The 18,864-nt window shown below is 41.7% G+C and overlaps 1 protein-coding gene across 3 annotated transcripts in view; it reads right to left on the bottom strand.

Moving 5' to 3' along the window:
• Window positions 1–768: 768 nt before the first annotated feature.
• The window catches only part of ntm (neurotrimin), a 137,308-nt gene continuing 119,212 nt past the window's right edge, over window positions 769–18,864 (bottom strand). For 2 of the 3 annotated variants that reach the window (XM_078931043.1, XM_078931042.1), the window contains 4 exons: window positions 18,303–18,431; window positions 18,007–18,127; window positions 17,653–17,804; window positions 769–5,004 (listed from right to left, as the gene is read on the bottom strand). In XM_078931043.1, coding sequence (XP_078787169.1) covers window positions 4,904–5,004; window positions 17,653–17,804; window positions 18,007–18,127; window positions 18,303–18,431 — 503 coding nt within the window. In that variant the 3' untranslated portion in view covers window positions 769–4,903. The remainder of the gene's footprint in view (window positions 5,005–17,652; window positions 17,805–18,006; window positions 18,128–18,302; window positions 18,432–18,864) is intronic. The other variant, XM_011473259.4, reaches the window with a different exon arrangement.

Here is an 18,864-nt window from a genome sequence, read left to right as displayed (position 1 = left end):
AATACATCTGATTCATCACTGCAGAGCACATTTGAAGAAAAAGGGCAGAGGGAGAAGTTGAACAACTGAAGAAAAACAATCATTTACACTGCAGGAAAAATTCACTCGGAATAATAAAGGTGTAAAAAAAAAAAGCAAATAACATGATGAGTTTAAATACCCTCAGGACCTGCAGCAATGTTCAGGTATCGGAAGCCGGGACAGGAGGACAGGTATCCACCTCCTGGGAGACGTGAGCCACCCAGGGGTTCCCCCAGCAGCAGCTGGAAATGGCATCTGTGGCGCTCAGGACAAATGGCAACGACTGCCCACAACAAGGTATCCAACAGCACCGCATGGCGGACATGAACAGCACCCACGACCGCTCCAAGCTCCTCCGCCGTGGCGAGGACCACAGGTGGCAAGTCGGACAAAACCATTTGGTGATGCAGGAGCTAAGGTCCCTTTGAAGCTCAGAGGTAACCCATGATGAGTCTAGTGGACACTCCATCTGCTCTGACAAATGAACATGTGACTCCTCAAAACCTGCAAAAGATCATCCGACTGACTTTTGACCAGATGGTGGAACATTCATTTGTGCATTCACCACACACGCCTGTGAATCACTTGAAAAATCTCTAAAAAGGGCTGTACTCAGCTATTCCAACTGTAAACCACACACACATACATACACATGCAAGCGTGCATTAAAACACAAACACACACAATTAGAAAGATATTACAAAATAAATAAATTCTATCTAAGACAACAAACAAGGAAACACTTAGTTTTGTTCACTTTTTTAATAAACAAAAATCCAAAGTGACTTGTTACAAGACCCAGTGCATAATACTGCATCACACAGCAGAACATTTCTGAATTTTGTTTTCTTCACAAAGTTACACAGGAGAAATATTTCAGCAACAGGTTGTCAATGCAGCTGTGGGGGACAGCCACATTTACAGCAAACTTACTTAAGCAAGTATTTAGCACAATCAAATGCAGCCTGTAAAAAAGATCTAAAGGATTTCTCAAACATTTTTTGATATATTTTGATGGCATTCGGTGTTTCAGAGGTGGAAGGTCACCTTTTGTTTTCTTATTTGTAGCACATCTGGTTTCATCACCCATATGTAAGTAATGGGACATGGATTCTGATGGTAAAAAATGTTTATGATTGTAGCAAAAGTGTCAATTAAAGTTGTGGTTAAGGTTAGGAGTGTCTTTAGAGTGAGCCTGCAAAAAACTAAATGCTGAAATTAGGATTGACCTGCAATGAACTGAATTTCCTGCTCAGAGTGTGTCCTGCCCTCACTCCAACTGCTAGTATAAACCCAGCAACCTTGGTGACCCTTCCTTTACTAAAGCAAGTGTAACAGAATATGTTCAGGGTGTTTATTTCCAAATCCAAGAAACATAAAAATATAAAAAGGAACAATAGCTTTTTGCTGTTACATCACCATGTTTGTCTTGTTTCTGAAAGGCAGGTTATAAATGCATTGTTGTTGAAACCTATATTGTTTGTGGGTTCTTGTGTCTTTTCCCAACTAGAATTTTTCCTCCTAAGTGGTCTTACTGCCCATTCACAGCTTGAAACAAGTACAGCAGCCATGGGGTGGCCGTGGTGCAGTGGTAGGGCAGTCGTGATCATGATAGTAAGGATGCAGGTTCGATTCCCGCCTTGCACACCCATGAGTCAAAGTGTCCTTGGGAGTGTCCTTGGGTAAGACACTGAACCCCACCTTGCCTCTGGTGGGAGGTTGGCGCCAGTGTTTGGCAGTGGAGCCGCCACCAGTGTGTGAATGTGTGTGTGAATGGGTCTGTGACTGTAGCGCTTTGGGCCTTGTAGGTAGAAAAGCGCTATATAAGTATACGCCATTTACCATTTTTACAGCACATGGCCATTTTCAAGGTGTCCACATAAAAAAGGAACAACAAAAGTGTATGCATTTCTACAATGGGGGAAAAGAATTTGGCAGTCAGCGATTCTTCAAGTTGTCCCCCTAAAAGAGATGGGAGATAGGTATGTCCATCTAAGATACACCTCAACTGTGAGAAACGGAATGTTAAAAAAGGATTTAAGGTAATCACATTGTTTGATTTTAAAGAATACATTCGTATAATGGTGGACAAAATAAGTATTTAGCTCCTAAAAACAAGCAAGAATTATGTTCCTTACAGACCTGTTACTTCTACTTTAAGAAGTTCTTCAATCCTTTACTGGCTACCTGTATTTCTGGCTACTGTTTGAACTGTGTTAAAAACGCCTGTCCACATCCTTGAATAGTCAGACTGAAACCTCCTCACCAAGACCAAAGAGCCGGTTAAGGACACCAGGGACAAGGTTGTAGGCCTGAACAAGACTGGGGTGAACCAATGCACAATAAACAAGCTGTTGGAGGAAAAATATTAACTATCTGAGCAATTATTAGAAAATGGAAGACAAAAGAAAAAATATTGATAATCTCCCTCCACCTGGAGCTTCATGAAAGATCACACCTGGTGGAACAAATAATTTAGAGAAGGGCAAAGAAACAGAGCATGACTGCACTGGTCAGAGAGCTGTGACCCAGTAACAAAGGTTACTATAGTAACACGTGATCTTATCATGGATTCAGTGCTCCAAATGTCACCCTGCTTAAGCCAGAACATGTCCAGGCCTGTCTGGATTTTGCTAGAGAATGATCCATCTGGATGATCCAGAGGTGGATAGTGGGAAAGTCATGCAGTCAGATTAGACCAAAATTGAACTCTGTTACAAATGCGTGCCTCTTTGGTATAAATGTCACCTGAAAAAATGCTGTGTTGAAGCATGGGAGTAAAGATATCATGCTATGGGGCTGTTATCTCTCAGATCCAACAGGACGAAGAGAATGAATCGAAACTCGCATTAGTGAGAACATAGAGAATGAAATGTGGCTGGATCTTCCACCAGCAGAACAACAACCCCAAACACATTCCCTGTTTTGTTTTTTTAATCCTGTTTCTCACAGTTGAAGTGTGTTAATGTGGGAGTGCGGTAAGGAGAGAGAGGGCCGGGGTGGCAGGTGTGACAGAGACAGAAGTATGGGAGATAGGTGACATGTACTGAAGCACTAAAAGGAAGGGGAAATATGATAGGTGGACATCAACCCCCACGAAAGACAGTGAGTGTCTGTGTCTGAGTCTGTTTCTTTTGCTGCTGTAGAACCAAAGATCCAAAGGGTTTAACCATGAGAAAGTCCTCGCCTCAGGAAATGAAGCTGCTAAATATTATAATAAATCTCCAAAAAGTTTACTGGTCCATCTGTGGTGCCTCTCTGTTGAATTAAGTTGACACAAAAAACCAGAACAGAGTGGAGATTCATGGGAGACAATAGCTGAGTTTACATGGACAAAAGGAATCGGAATGAAGGCCTGATCGGAAGGTAAATGCGTAATGTAGACACGCTGTTCGGAATAGTCTGCCCTGATCAGACTCGTTTGGATCAAGATTTCTTTCCTATCGAGGTAGGTGTGCTATACCGATTGTTGTTCATGTAAACAGTTCATTCCGATCGTGTGTCACTACTGCTCTGGTTTAACGTCATGCATAGACTGTGTTGGAGCTCAAACAGGATCAACCGGCTGCTCTGCGGACGCCCGGTGCGAAGCGCCGCTCTGCTCTCGCCCCGCTGGCTCTTCACCTCTCCCCTCTCTTACACCCCTCACGAGGGGGGTGTCGGGGAGGAGTGCTTTGTGCCCCGTGACGTCTGGACCCTGCGTGTTCCTGGCTCAGGTGCCGGTGGACCGAGTGAATTGTGACTCTGAGCAGAGCAGCTGGATTAATAACTTTGTGTTTGAGGGAAGAGAGGATGCTTTGTTACCCGTGTATTTTGTTGTTTTGTTATGTGTGGGAGACTTCAGACTGTGATCCGTCCCGCCGCTCTGGGTTAGCGGCTGCCGGACGCAGGAGAACCGTGTGTCCGAGCAGAGCTCGGACTTCCAGCTCACACAGCGGCTTTGGGGCGGTGTGTGAGTTTTTCAAAGCAGAAATGTCGCTCATTTAGTCGTGTCCAGACTAAATAAAGGCTGATGTTATTCCGAAATATTTACATGCAGCCAAGATGCAGATTGCAGCATTTCCTCCATGGATTTATGTTCATCCAACAAGGCTAATGTTGTCAGCGCGTGTTAGCCTCTCCTGGGAGCTCCGTTCTTCTTCCACAAAAAAAGCACTGACCACACGGATTAAAAATAAAATCATGAGCGAACAGGCGCTTCATAATATTCATAACATTAATAAAAGCATGTTTGGAAGATCGTCTCGTATATTACTGAGCTGCTGCATAAATGTATACGGTAGCTAGGTTTGTTTACTGTGGGACTCATTTCCTCTTCCGGTATTTTTAACACTACTGCGCATGCCCAAATGATTTATTCCGACCGAAAGTGAGACCATGTGAATGTTTGTTCTAATCGGAAAAAGTTTTTCTGATCCCATGTGCACGGTTGAATTTTAATCCGACCATTGATCCGATGAAGGTATTGTGCCCATGTAACCGTGGCTACTGTAAACTGACAGTCGTGACAGTGACTCCTCACGCAAAGCAAGGGAGATGCACCACAGACGGACCAGTGTAAATTCGGGGTAGTATGAAGGATAGATAAAAATCTGTTTTATTCACATGAAAGATCAAATGTATCCTTTTTAAAAATGCTTAGGATAATACATCCTATTATAAAATACACAAGAAAAATAAAGCATTTCAATCTTCAGGGAAACCTGGGAAATGAGAGAAACAAACTGAATAAAACCCACCTAGGTATAAGTTACAACATATTTTAACATTCAGTAAGTCAACATCAGCAGTCTGGGGAATACCTTATGATAGTTTAAGTTTAAAGTTATGCCTATGCATTAAAACACATTTTCAAAAGAACTTGTGGCAAATCCAAATGTCCTCAAATCCGGAGTAAGAAGGGGATAAACACTATAAAGAGGACCCAGCTGTGAAAGTGCAGTCCCACTGATATGCCATTTCCATCTTGAACTGCATTTGGACCTGGCAGAAGAAAAATGCATTTTATTAAAGATATATATATATATATATATATATATACACACACGCCCCTCTCACCCTTCCGCGGGTGGTTTCTCACACAAGCTCGGGTCCTCTACCAGAGGACTGGGAGCTTGATTGTTTTTATATATATATATATATATATATATATATATATAATTTCCTTTTAAGTTATTAGTGCTGCATGTTAGCTGGTAATAAGAATCAATAAAATGAATAATAGGTGAATAATAGTAGAAGCCTATTGGTTGGTTAATAAACTAGGCCACAAACAATTTGGTATGAAAATTCTGTTTGCGATTTGCATGATGGATTTTGATTTGATTTTACATTAAATGCCCTTCCTGACACAATCCTCCATACTTTCCTGGACTTAAGACAATTACATGAAAGCAATGGATTGTGGCCCTTTGTGAATTTATATGTCATATGACATTAATCTAAAAATCACTTGAAACTGTTGGACCCAAAATAAACAATTGCAAATAGTGCAATGTCCGTTTTAGTTATTCTTCACCTAATAACAGAATCAAAGTCTCAAAAAGTTAATTTTGCCTGATATAGGCTCTGTAAATAATTATCAGAAAAATAAATATATTGTTTTAACTTTTTCTGTCCAACAGCTGAGCAAACAGATGAGAGCTGAAGACCTCTTGTGCTGGACATATTTTACTTTTACAAAAGTGGTTATGAATCTTCTAACACACCAGATATAAACCCCTTTTGTAATTTACACTAAACCTTATTCATATCAATTATATTTGTAACAGTTTTTTGTTGGACCGAATGGGCTTGTTTTTCAGGACTTGGGTTTGGCCCCTTAGCTCCAGTGAAAGGAACTCTGAATGCTTCAGGATACCAAATCATTTTTGAAGAATTCCATGCTCCCAACCTTGTGGGAAAAGGTGAAACACGCGCTTCTGCACGTGTTTCACGTGCAGAAGCGCGTGTTTCACCTTCATGAAACAGAGTGGTTCGGCACAATGTTTTGGGGCGTGTGTCAACTAGCAAAGATCACGTGGTTGATGACGTATGAAGCGCCCAACGGTTCAGATGTCACTGAGGCTACAATTCACACAGACTCACCAAAACCGGACAATAAAAGATTGTAAAAACCTTGTCTGCTGTGATGAGTCTCTATTTCTACTGCCACAATCAGATGGTAGGGTCATAATTTGTCGTCAACAATTTGAAAGCATGTCACCCTGCTTTGTGTTAATTGATTGGGCTGATGGTGGTGGTGTAATGTTGTGGGGCATATTTTTTGGCCCACTTTGGATCCCTTAGGACTAATTAAGCATGGTTCCAATGCCACAGCCCACCTGATTATTGTTGCTGACCATGTCCATCCCTTTATAACAACATTTACCATCTTCTGATGGCTTCTTCCAGCAGGAAAAGGTGCAATGTCTTAAAGCCAGACTCATCTCAGACTGGTTTTTTGAACATGACAATGAATTAATTGGACTCAAATGGCCTCCACAGTCTCCAGATCTCAACCCAATAGTGCACCTTTGGGATGTGGTGTAATGGGAGATTGGCATCATGGATGTTCATCCGACAAATCTGCAGGAACTGTAGGATTCTGTCATGTCAATATGGACCAGGGAGGAATGTTTGCAGAACGTTGTTGATTCTATTCCACCAAGGATTAAGGCAAAAGGGATTCTAATATGGTACTAGTAAGGGGTACCTAATAAAGTGGCTGGTGAGTGTATAGTCCCCATTAAGCCACTTTCTACTTTTGTGGTCACGATATAGTCTCTATAGGCGTAAAGATAAAATCTAGGGGTACAAGGGGGCACTAAGAATTCTTTGATACTCACATTAGAGCATGTTACAATTAAAATGAAGCCAATGCCAGATGGAGGGTCCATTGGATTTGCAAAAAAAAAAGATGAAACATTGTTGATAAAATGCCAAAAAAGCAAGCAACCAAAACATTCAAGTTACACTGATAAACACGGATACAGTATAGGCCTTAAAATTTTCCATATTTTGTGTTAGGTAAATCTTTTATTACCATACATAGGCATTGCTTGGACTTGTAGTGTACTTCTAGTCATCTACTACACTGATTCATCTGGCTATCAATCCTTCTTTCTGAAAGACAGTAATTAATGTTGTAATGTTTTAACCAGACTTTTATTAAACAAAAATAAAAAGAAAACAGTGTTAAATGGGGTACCAATTGCTTAACCCTTGTGCTATCCTAGGCACTTTAACATTGGGAGTTGGGTCATCCAGACCCAGTAGACAGTGCTCTGAACCTTTTTTCTTCGAAGATTTGTGATCTTCACTGGTGTCCATGGATTTCATGAAATCCTCTTTTATCCAGCTTTGTCATGGTAGGGAGAACACGTCACGTCACTCAGGGCTCCAGACTGCGGCTGGGTAGCTCGGTTGGTAAGGTGGGAAGCTACCATGCAGGAAACCAGGGTTCGATTCCCGGAGGGGAATGAGCAATGGTACTGGGGGCAATTACCATATCAATGGCGAGCAGTTAACATCACCCAGTGAGGGTCCTTAGGCAAGACCCTTAACGCTACTGCCTCCCGAGCGCGGTTTCGGCTGCAGCTCACCGCTCCCCAAGGGGATGGGTCAAATGCGGAGAAAGAATTTCCCTTCGTGGGATAAAATACAGTGTATAAAAAAAAAAAAAAAAAAAAGACTGCGACCAACTGGTCGCATTTTGCGACCAAAATTTGAGAGTGTGCGACTGAATTTTACATCCAGTCGCACATGTGCGACCAGTAAATTTGCCTCCCCCACCCTACGTATTTTTTTATACATTAAATGTGGAAGGGGCACGTCAATGAGCAATGAAATAATTTGATACGCGAGCGCACACGCACGCAGGCAGACACACACACTCGCACACATACCCATGAAACGCGAGCACACACTCGCGTGATGCCCGTCTGTGAGGCGGCCACTGCATGTGAGAAGAATAAGTCACTGTAAGTGGCTAAGATATGTGGAGGGGGCGGGGCCTACAGATATTCGCGCGCGCGTAAACATCTGTGGGAAGGAAACGGAGACAAATATCATCACAACCTGATATGTGCGTCTGAGCTATGAGTAAGTGAACTATTGATTCGTTATTCCGACCTGCGGCTGGTGTACCAGTGCCAGAGTGTACAGCAGGGGTCTCAGACTCGCGGCCCGCAGGCTATTTGCGGCCCCCAAGATGATATTTTGCGGCCCCCGCCTTAATATGAAAATTTAATGTTACTGCAGCCCGCCAGTTTTAATGAATGACACTTTTTCATTGTCGTGCACGGAGATGACCAACCAATCACAGTGGGGTAAATGACTGTTGGGGGCGGGATAATGACAGGGCTTGAAAGCAGGACACCTGACAGCCCCCTCCCTCCCCGGACCACATTAAGGAGTTCCTTACTTTCCTTTCTAGAACGTATCTGTTCGCTCGTAATTTTCGAATCAGTCCTCAACTCTTAAAAGTCCCATTCTGATCAGCTTGTGATCAATTATAAAAGTGTTCCCAGGTCTTTTAGGACATAGTTTCTGCAAAACGGCAGGAGTTTATCAAAAACTTGCCTATGAATTTTGGGGTTGGACTGTTGGCGTGGAAGTGAGCCGCTTATTTCCCATGATGCTTTTGTTTACTTTCTCACCCGCTAGCCCACAGCCCCTCACAACCCCAAATTAACATTGAGGGTACAACAAAAGTGGTAAGAATATATTGGAGCTATACACCCGTACAGATTTGTGTAGACTAGAGTATGGTAATTTTACAGCTAAAATGTAATAAAAGGATTATATTTAGCAAAAACTCACAGTTATGTTTCACTCTTTAAAAGAAACTGATTTTTTAAAATTCTGTTCTTGTTTTCCCATTCATCTGTCTACCAGCACTTTTGGAAGTATGACAACATATGTGTTGCATTCTTTTTCCCTTTTCCTCTTTTCACAGCCCCCCGTATCACTCTGCTTTATTGGATTTTTTTAAATTAATTTGAATCACCAAAGATCAGTCCTAAAACTGTTCAAAACTCTAAAGACATAGGAGGTCTATGCCTACCTAACCTTCAGGATTACTATTCCGCAAACATACAGTGGTGGACAAAATTGTTGGTACCCCTAATTTAAAAAAGAAAGTCCACAATGCGCACTGAAATGACTTGAAACGTTCAAAAGTAACAATAAATTAAACTTTATTGAAAATTAAATATTCAAAATCACCCATTACTTTTGAGTTGATGATTAACAGAATTATTTAAAAAAACAAACTAATGAAATAGGGCTGGACTAAAATGATGGTACCTCCATAAAAGACTGAGAACTAATTGCCCAGAAAGCCAAGGAGAGAATTGTCAAGGACATTAGAAACACAAATATAGACAAACATGGTAAAGGTAAAGGCTATAAAACCATCTCTAAGCAGCTTGGAGTTCCTGTGACCACAGTGGCACATATTATTCAGAAGTTTAAGACCCACGGGACAGTAACCAACCTCCCTGGACAATGGAAGAGGAACATTGATGACAAATTGAGGAGACGGATAGTTGGAACTGTATCCAAAGAGCCCAGAACAACCTCCAAAGACATTAAAGGTGAACTCCTAGATCAAGGTACATCAGTGTCAGATCGCACCATTCCTTGTTGTTTGAGCCAGAGTGGACTTCATGGGAGACGACCAAGGAGGACACCGCTGTTGAAAGGAAATCAGAAAAAAGCCAAGGAGGACACCACTGTTGAATGGAAATCAAGAAAAAGCCAAGGAGGACACCACTGTTGAATGGAAATCATGAAAAAGCCAAGGAGGACACCACTGTTGAATGGAAATCATGAAAAAGCCAAGGAGGACACCACTGTTGAATGGAGATCATGAAAAAGCCAAGGAGGACACCACTGTTGAATGGAAATCATGAAAAAGCCAAGGAGGACACCACTGTTGAATGGAAATCATGAAAAAGCCAGACTGGAATTTGCAAAAATGCATGTTGACAAGCCACAAAGCTTCTGGGAAAATGTCCTTTGGACAGATGAGACAAAACTGGAGCTTTTTGGTAAGGCACATCAGCTCACTGTTCGTAAACTCAAAAATGAAGCATCCAACCAAAAGAACACTGTCCCTACTGTGAAACATGGAGGGGGCTCAGTTCTGTTTTGGGGCTGCTTTGCTGCATCTGCCACAGGGGGTCTTGAAGTTGTGCAAGTTAAAATGAAATCCCCAGATTATCAAGACATTCTAGGTAGAAATGTGCTGCCTAGTGTCAGAAAGCTTGGTCTCAGTCGCAGGTCATGGGTCTTCCAACAGGACAAAGATCCAAAACACACAGCCAAAAATCCCCAAGAATGGCTCAGAGAAAAGCGTTGGACTATTCTGAAGTGGCCTTCTATGAGCCCAGATCTGAATCCCATTGAACATCAGTGGAAGGAGCTGAAACATGCCATTTGGAGAAGACACTCGTCAAACCTGAGACAAACCTGAGAATGCTCATTGACAAATACAGAAACCGTTTCATAGCAGTGATTGTTCTCAAAAGGTTGGGCAACAAAATATTAAGTTATGGAGGTACCATCATTTATTTCCAGCCCTATTTCATTAGTTTTTTTTTTTTTAATAATTCTGTTAATCAACAACTCAAAAGTAATGGCTGAATTTGATGATTTAATTTTCAATACATTTTAAATTATTGTTACTTTTGAACATTTCAAGTCATTTCAGTGAGCATTGTGGACTTTCTTTCTTTAACTGAGGGGTAACAACTATTTTGTCCACCACTGTATTTTACTTTATGTCTTAAAACGACTTAAACCTGGTGTGTTAGATGAATCTTGGATAGATATAGAGAACACTCTCTGTGATAAGCTAGATATTTCTAATTTGCCTTTTTTCAATCCCAAAATGAAACAAAACAAGTGCTTCAGAAGTGTAAACATCAGCTCATCTCTAACAGCCTGGTGGGACTTTCTTAAAAAACAACATTTTACAATATTTCCATGCAATCAGGAACAACCCTGACATCTTACTAAACAAAAACGTCATTCACTTTACTTCATGGAAGAACAAAGGGATCCATCAGTTTCAGCATATAATTCAGAATAGAACATTTATACCCCTCCAAACATTTTCCTCAATTTATGGGATTATTAAAAAGACATTTCTAGAATACCAGCAACTCAAAACAACTATAAGTACTAAATACCGCTTGACCCAAATAGACCTAGAACTTCCTCCTCCTACAGTAACACATTTCATTGACCTTAAGAATCCAAAGCTTACCTCCAAAATTTACAAACTGATATCTAACACAGAAGACAAAATTTACTTACCCATGACAAAATGATAGTCTGAGCTATCATTGAATTCTAGTGATCAATTTTGGCTACAGATCTGTTTGAATGCCTTTAATATGACCAAAAGTCCTAATCTGCAACTTATCCAATACAAGATTCTCCACAGAATTCACTACACCGGACAAAGATTATTTAAAATAGGTCTCATTCAGTCTGCTACATGCACGCAGTGCACAGGTAATTACATAGACGACTGTAGACTAGGCATGCCCTCTGCTTCTGTTCACCTGTCCATGACCGGAAGCATGACGGTCTATTTCTAAGACCCCTACCTTGGAAGATTACGTTACTTACATTTGTTTTTAGTTATGTTCAACTGTTAAGTTTTTCTTTCTGTTCAGAATTTAGTGTTCAAAATGAGGAGCAGGGAATACATGTGCAAAAAATTCAAATGTGGAACATTATGTATGACAGAAATGTAAAACTGGCTACACTTAATATCAATGCCTTACATAATCCAGTTAAGAGGTGGAAAACATTATCCACACTAAAACAAGATAAAGCAGAAATATTATTTTTACAAGAAACACATCTCCCAGATGCTGAGCATCTAAAGTTGAATAAAATGGGCTTTAAACACATTATTTACTCTACCCATAGCTCAGGAAGGAGGAGAGGAGTGGCCACCCTGATAGCTGGGGCAGTGAATTACGAACATATATCAGAATACAGAAGACAAAGAAGGCAGGTACATAATGATAACAGGAAAAATCAATAGTATTCTAATAACATTACTAAATGTGTACATTCCCCCTGGTAGCAACTGGTCTTTTTATAGACATATTTTTGAATTAATTTCAGCAAAAAGTCAAGGAACCTTGATATGCGGCGGAGACTTCAATATTGTATTGAATAACTCACTCGATTCCTCAAATGGCAAAGGGAACTATAGAAAGATTGGGAAAATGATGAGACATCTCATGGAGGAAATGGGAATAGTTGATGTATGGAGGGAAAATAATCCAACAAAAAGAGAATATACTCACTACTCACATCCTCATAATGTGTACCCTCGTCTAGATTACATATTTATGTTCAAAAATGACCTACTAAGTTTTCAAGATACATATGGAGAGGTAAAAAACCCAGAATTAAACATAAAACCTTATAATTAAAAACAGATCAAGGTGGCAGAAATCTTCCTTGTCTACAAGATTACTTCTGTGCTGCCCAGCTGAGGCCTCTTATCTGCATGTGTTCTCCAGTTTACACTGCAGGATGGAAAGATCTAGAGCTGAAAACCTTTGAAAAAATACCATTAAAAGCTTTATTAGCTGATATCACTTTACAGGGGGAACTTCCTTTACAGCAGTGGTTCCCAAACTGGGGGGCGCGCCCAATTGGGCGGTTTTGGTTCTAAATTTGCGGGTAAAAATGGCTTTGGGCGGGTATGCATAATTTGGGCGGTTTTAGGGTCGGTTCGGCGGGTTTTTCCCCTTATGAATATATAATAACGGACTACGTTAGGCTGTGTGCCTGTTGGAGTCTTATGTACTGAAGCTCCGTGTACGCACCAGGCAGAGACGATAAGGGGCTCTGTCATTAGAACCTGTTAGAGGTGTGAAACGCCCCTCCTCTTAGAAAGGATGATACCGCGGTCGCGTGTGGGCGGAGCTAGAAATATGGTCTGATCGCTGCATGGAGCGATGTCTGTTTACATCAATGCATGGTAGACACAGACAATGTGGAGAGATCAAGTTTATTATTTTGAAGAGTTCAATTTGGTAATCATGTTTCCATGTGTGAGTTCATAAAATCATCCCAGGGAAAGTCTCTGCTTCAACTTCCGCAGTGAAAGCTGCGTCTTAATCTGACGCCCGTGTTTCCATCTCTGACAGAATCTGAAGCCAAAGCCCCGCCTCTCTACCTGTTCACCTGTTCACATCCTCTGCAGCTGAGAGTTGTTTTCCCCTGTTCTCCTCAGTGTGTCCTACACAGAGAGTGCAAAATACGGTAATCATAGCATCGGGTTGACACGATAGTCGGGCGCTCCAGCACAGCACAAGTATGAAAGAGCCGGACGCAGGCTATATCGAGGATAGAGCGGGTTAAGAAAATTAATGGTCCACTGAAGAAATATTCAATACCTTACTCATTATATATATATATATATATATATATATATATATATATATATATATATATATATATATATATATATATATATATATATATATATATATGATACACACAAGCTTGTCACGTGACACACACCCACACACACCCCCCCCCCCCCCCCCCTTGGGCGTATTTTGGCTGAGTCTGGCGGTTTTCAGATGACTTTTGGGCTGGAAAACTGTGAATCTATCTGGCAACACTGACGGCTTCCCGGGTTAGCTACAATGCTAGCATAACAGCATGGACAAGTTTGTGACGGCGCTCCCAGCTAAACGCAAACCAGATGATGAATCTTCACCAAATGTAGCAACTTCAAAAGTAAAGACAAGAAAATATGACGAGGCATATCTCGCACTCGGCTTCACCAGCACAACAGTGGGTAAGGAGGAAAGACCTCTAAAAATCTAAAGTCTAAAAATACTAGCTTGCGACAGTCTGAAGCCGAACAAATTAAAACGCCACTTGGAGACAACACATCCCAAGCACAAAGACAAGCCGGTGGAGTTCATCAGAAAAAAACTCACACACTGTCGTGCACAGCAGAGTTGCTTTACTAAAGCAGCATCCCTGCCTGCAAATGCTCAGCTCGCCTCCTACAAAGTTACCTACAGAGTTGCTCAGTGTAAAAAGCCACACACTATAGCCGAGGAATTACCGTAATTTACGGACTACAAGCCGCTACTTTTTTCCTGCGCTTACAGCCTTGCGGCTTGTTCAGTGACGCGGCTAATTTATGGATTTAATTGGCGGCCGCCATGTACGTACTTTCGAACTCAGTGAATAGTTTGTATTCTAGCACAAGGCATTTATATTCAACACACCTCTAAGCAGCCAAACAGCATGGACTTGACTTCAGGTCTTAGACACTTCAGTCATGGTTCAACAAAATGAAACACGCATGCCCGGCCGCATCCCAGAATCCTTTGGGGCCATTAGACCCAACGTGCATGTGATCGCCGCTACAATATGATGAAGCTTTCAAGTTAAAAGCAATCGTTAAAAGCAGCGTAAAAAAGTCCACCGTCACCAACGGGTTTGGAAAAGCCGGTTTGCTGCGTGACGGAGAGAACAGCGCATGGAGTGAATTTTCACTCCATTTACGGTTTCTAAGGAAACCGTAAAAGCGGAATTTTGCTTTGAAAAACTCACAGCCTCCGTGTGAGCTGGAGACATCTTCTCCTGCTGATTGAGCTGCGGGGCCGATGGCAGTCTGATGGCTCCCACACGTAACAACGCACCCGCCCCTCATACACAAAACGTACAGTATTAAGTCCGATTGCTCTGCACAGAAACTATTTGCTCCTTACATCGGCACAATGGGGACGAAGTGCTCCTCCTTGAAGCCGCCCTGGCCAGAGGTGTCGCAGTAGATAGGAAGGGGAGACAAGGAGCGCGCGGGGCGGGGCGCAGAAGCGTCCGCGGAGTGCAGAGGCTTCTGAATTCTGACGCACGCGCCGCACTGAGGCGCGCGCTTTTCAGTCGCCGCTGCTTTATTTTACTGGTGTGTTTTTTAACCAGTCCTGTTACTCCCATAACGCTGCTGCGACACAAGCGGAAGGAGAGCTTTTCCCGTTCACCCCTCCATGCACTGCTGATACTTGCTCATTCTTAAACATGTACAACAGTATGGCGAGCCGAGCATTGGCCCCGCCTTTAGCCCCTAAGACTCATGGGAAATGTGGAATCGCGGATGTAAATTTCCTCATTATAACTGAGGGATGTAATGTTGATTATATGGTTACTGTTTGTAATTTTATGTGTGATACCTAGATTGTCAATAAGTAAAAAAAATGAAATAAAAACACCATAACTGAGGAACTTGTGAACAGAATAGAGGTCCATGCTGTTTGACAGATGTCGATACACTCAAATACGTGAGCCAGAGGCAAAGCTGGCACCTCCCACAATGTGCTAATAAATTGCACTCACTCTGGGATGCTGGCCTTAATCTGTCAGGATGACAATATCGCCTAACACATGCGCGGCTTGTACTTTGACGCGGCTTGTGTATGTATAAAAGCAGTCAAACACGTGTAAATGGGTGGGTGCGGCTTGTAATCGGGTGCGCTTTGTAGTCCGGAATTTACGGTAATACTTCCCTCTGCGATCAACATCGCCTCAACTATGATCGACGAAGCCACTGCCAGCAAGCTAAAGGCCATTCCTCTCTCAAACAATACTATCTCAATGCGTATTTATGATGTGTCAAAAGACATAGAAGAGCAGCTAAATGACAAGGTACGGGACCGACGCTTTGCTCTGCAGATGGATGAGGGGACTGACAGTAATAAAGACTGCTTATTAATAAAATACGTCAGATTCATTGATGCCGATGATTTGACGGAGGATTTGCTTTTCTGCAAACAAATGACGAGCAGAGCCACTGCAGACGAACTGTTTAAAATAATTGACACTTACTTGAGAGAGGCCGATCTGAAATGGGAGGACTGTGTGGGGATCTGCACAGACGGGGCTCAGGCCATGGCTGGGAGAAGAGGGGGGCTGCAAGCGCTCATCAAGCGCGTCTCCCCTAACGTGCAGTGGATACACTGTATGATACACCGAGAGGCGCTGGCGTCTAAACAGCTGAGTCCCGACCTGCACGATGTTATGACGGATGTCATCACTACAGTGAACTACATTAAAACACGACCTGTCAAAGCACGTATTTTCTCTGCACTGTGTGAGGAAATGGGCTCCGACCACACAGCTGTTCTGTTTCACAGCGAGTCCCGATGGCTGTCACGTGTGAAGGTATTATCCAGGGTCTTGAACTGCGGGGTGAGATCCGAATCTTTTTGGAGGAGGAGGAAAATAAACTTGCCCACAAGTTTAACAACAACAACAAGTCACTCATGAAACTTGCGTACCTCAGTGACATGTTTCAAAAACTCAATGAGCTAAATCTGCAGATGCAGGGCAGCAACAGACACCGTCCACATGTGGCAGATAAAATCACATCATTCACAAGAAAGCTTGAGATGTGGGAGCAGCGAGTTACAGAGGGAAATATAGACTCATTTGAGAACCTGAAGTCATTCATTGAGGGCAACAAGCTGCAGAACACAGTGATCCCATGCATGAAAGCTCACATCTCTCCCCTCCAAAAGCATTTCCAGAGGGACTTCCCAGTGCAGGATCCTACACAAAATGACTGGATCCGAGACCCCTTCAGTGCAACACCACCTGCCGAATTCAGCACTACAGAGAATGAACAGTTCATTGATGTAACCTCTGATTCAACAATGAGGCTGGAGTTTAAGTCTAAGACACTAGCTGCATTTTGGATTGGAGTGAAGAAAGATTTCCCACTGCTAGGTAAAAGAGCTCTGGCCACACTCCATCCATTTGCCACGTCTTACCTATGTGAGATAGGTTTTTCTGCTGCAGATTAAAGCTGGACATTAAAAATGAACTAAGAATAGCAGTCTCACAGCTGCAGCCCCGATTTGAGAAGATCTGCAGCATGAAACAAGCCCACACCAGTCACTGAAAAGATGTTGACATTAGAGGTGCAGTTTTTGCAGAGTTAAATGTTCAGGGTTTTGTAATTTTCTTCAGAGAGCTGGTAAAGTGTAAAAGGCCACTTCCATGCAGAAATGGAGTTTATCAGAAGATGTGTTGAAAGCCATGAACACCATTATATGGTAAAATGTTATGATACATGATGCAGTGTCACTTTTAATAATTGTAAAGGTGATTTGTCTTTTTTTTTTTTTCAGGAAGAAGTTGCCATTTTGTATGACTTACAATGTTAAGTAAAGTCCAGTGGATTTTAGAAACAAAGGATTTGTATGTTTTTGTCAGTGTGGAGGGGCTCGAAAATATTCTTATCTTCAGAAAGGGCATCTAATCGACATCATGTGTCCATCCGGTGGGAAAAAACTACCCAAATGGTTTGTTTACAACCTGCAAGGGATGATGGGACCACGACACAACTAGCAGTGGGAAAGTCATTTAATAGAGATTTAAACCGCGATGCTCAATGGAATGAATTGATGTCATCAGATGCATAATACATATCTATAGCTGTGAGCTTTGAAATGGCAATGATTAAGATATGTAAAGATATGTCGGTGCCCGGTGGGTAATGACTTATAAGCTTAAAAGCCGTTCACATTAGAATAAATGACAACTTTTGAGATGGTGACTGTTTTAAAGTTTTCTAACAAATAATGTACTCACCATACAGAAAAAAAGTTGTGTTTGAATTTCCAATTTTGTTGATGGCGACACAGGTGTAGTTCCCATAATCACCTTCAGAGACATTAAAAAATGTCAGCTGTGACAGGGATCCAGTATTGATAATATTTAAGTCATCCAGTCCAGTAAAGATCCTTTATTAAAAGAGAAAAACAACAACAACAAAAAAACAGTGAAGAACTGAACATGTGAGCTACCATATTGCTGAAATGTAATCAGTTCACAGCAAATCCTTACTCCCTTGTAAACACTGATTAAAACTGATCAGTACGAAAATAAAGACGGTCTGGTGTTTTTATTTATTGGAATTTAACATGCAAATGTAAAACCCTTTACCGTCTGTCATTTTTGTACCACTCAAAGTCTGCCTCGGGCACTGCATCTGCTTCACACTCCAGAACTCCATACTGGCCAGGAGCCACTCCAACATCCCTGCCCTCTGTCACAGCTGGAGCATCTGCAGCAGGAAGCAGCAGACACAATAATTCTAAATTAGAACTATATAGCTGCACAATATACATTATTTATATCAGACGGAAAATGCAATTGGATTGATTTTTTACATTTAAGCTGTAGTCCATTACATATAAATAGAAATTACAGAATCCTTTTGTAGATCTTCAAATACGTACAGTTTACAATGATGTCCAAAGTTTGCAGATCTGTGTCAATGTTGTTGACCGCTGTGCATTCATAGGTCCCAGCTCTCTGTCTGGAAATGGACGGGATTTCAAGAAACTCATCATCCGACACCAGGTCAACTGTAAAAGATTACATGAGCCAAATCAGAGATTGTGGGAAAGGTCATTTGGAATCAATCTAAAGATGTAACAGCTGTGTTCTCATTCGGGTTATTTTTTCACGTACTATGTGACATTTGTTCCATGCTGAATGAGAGAAAAATTAAAGTTTTGTTTTTTCATGGCTAATTGAAGCACCAAATAGCTTTAGCAAAGTTCTGTTCTTGAGCACTAGCAAGTCCAGAGGATATGCCACTTCATTGGAATTATTTTTTAAAGTCATGTTCATTAGTAGTCAAGTCATTTGTCCGAAGTGCCATGTACTTCTGACATGCATGTCTAATTCTGTGAAGCCTATACCCATACTAGATATGAAACTGAGACATGAAAATACAGTATGAACTTGGAAAAATGCCAGATGTTCTTTGGTTTTGTTTTAATTATGTCACATTCT

The sequence above is a fragment of the Oryzias latipes genome, chromosome 14 (assembly GCF_053564925.1).
Source record: "Oryzias latipes strain Hd-rR chromosome 14, Olatipes_Hd-rR_3.1".
In the NCBI taxonomy this organism is placed as follows: domain Eukaryota; kingdom Metazoa; phylum Chordata; class Actinopteri; order Beloniformes; family Adrianichthyidae; genus Oryzias; species Oryzias latipes.
The sequence above is the reverse complement of the archived record's forward strand: the minus strand, read 5'-3'. Positions and strand labels throughout refer to the sequence as shown.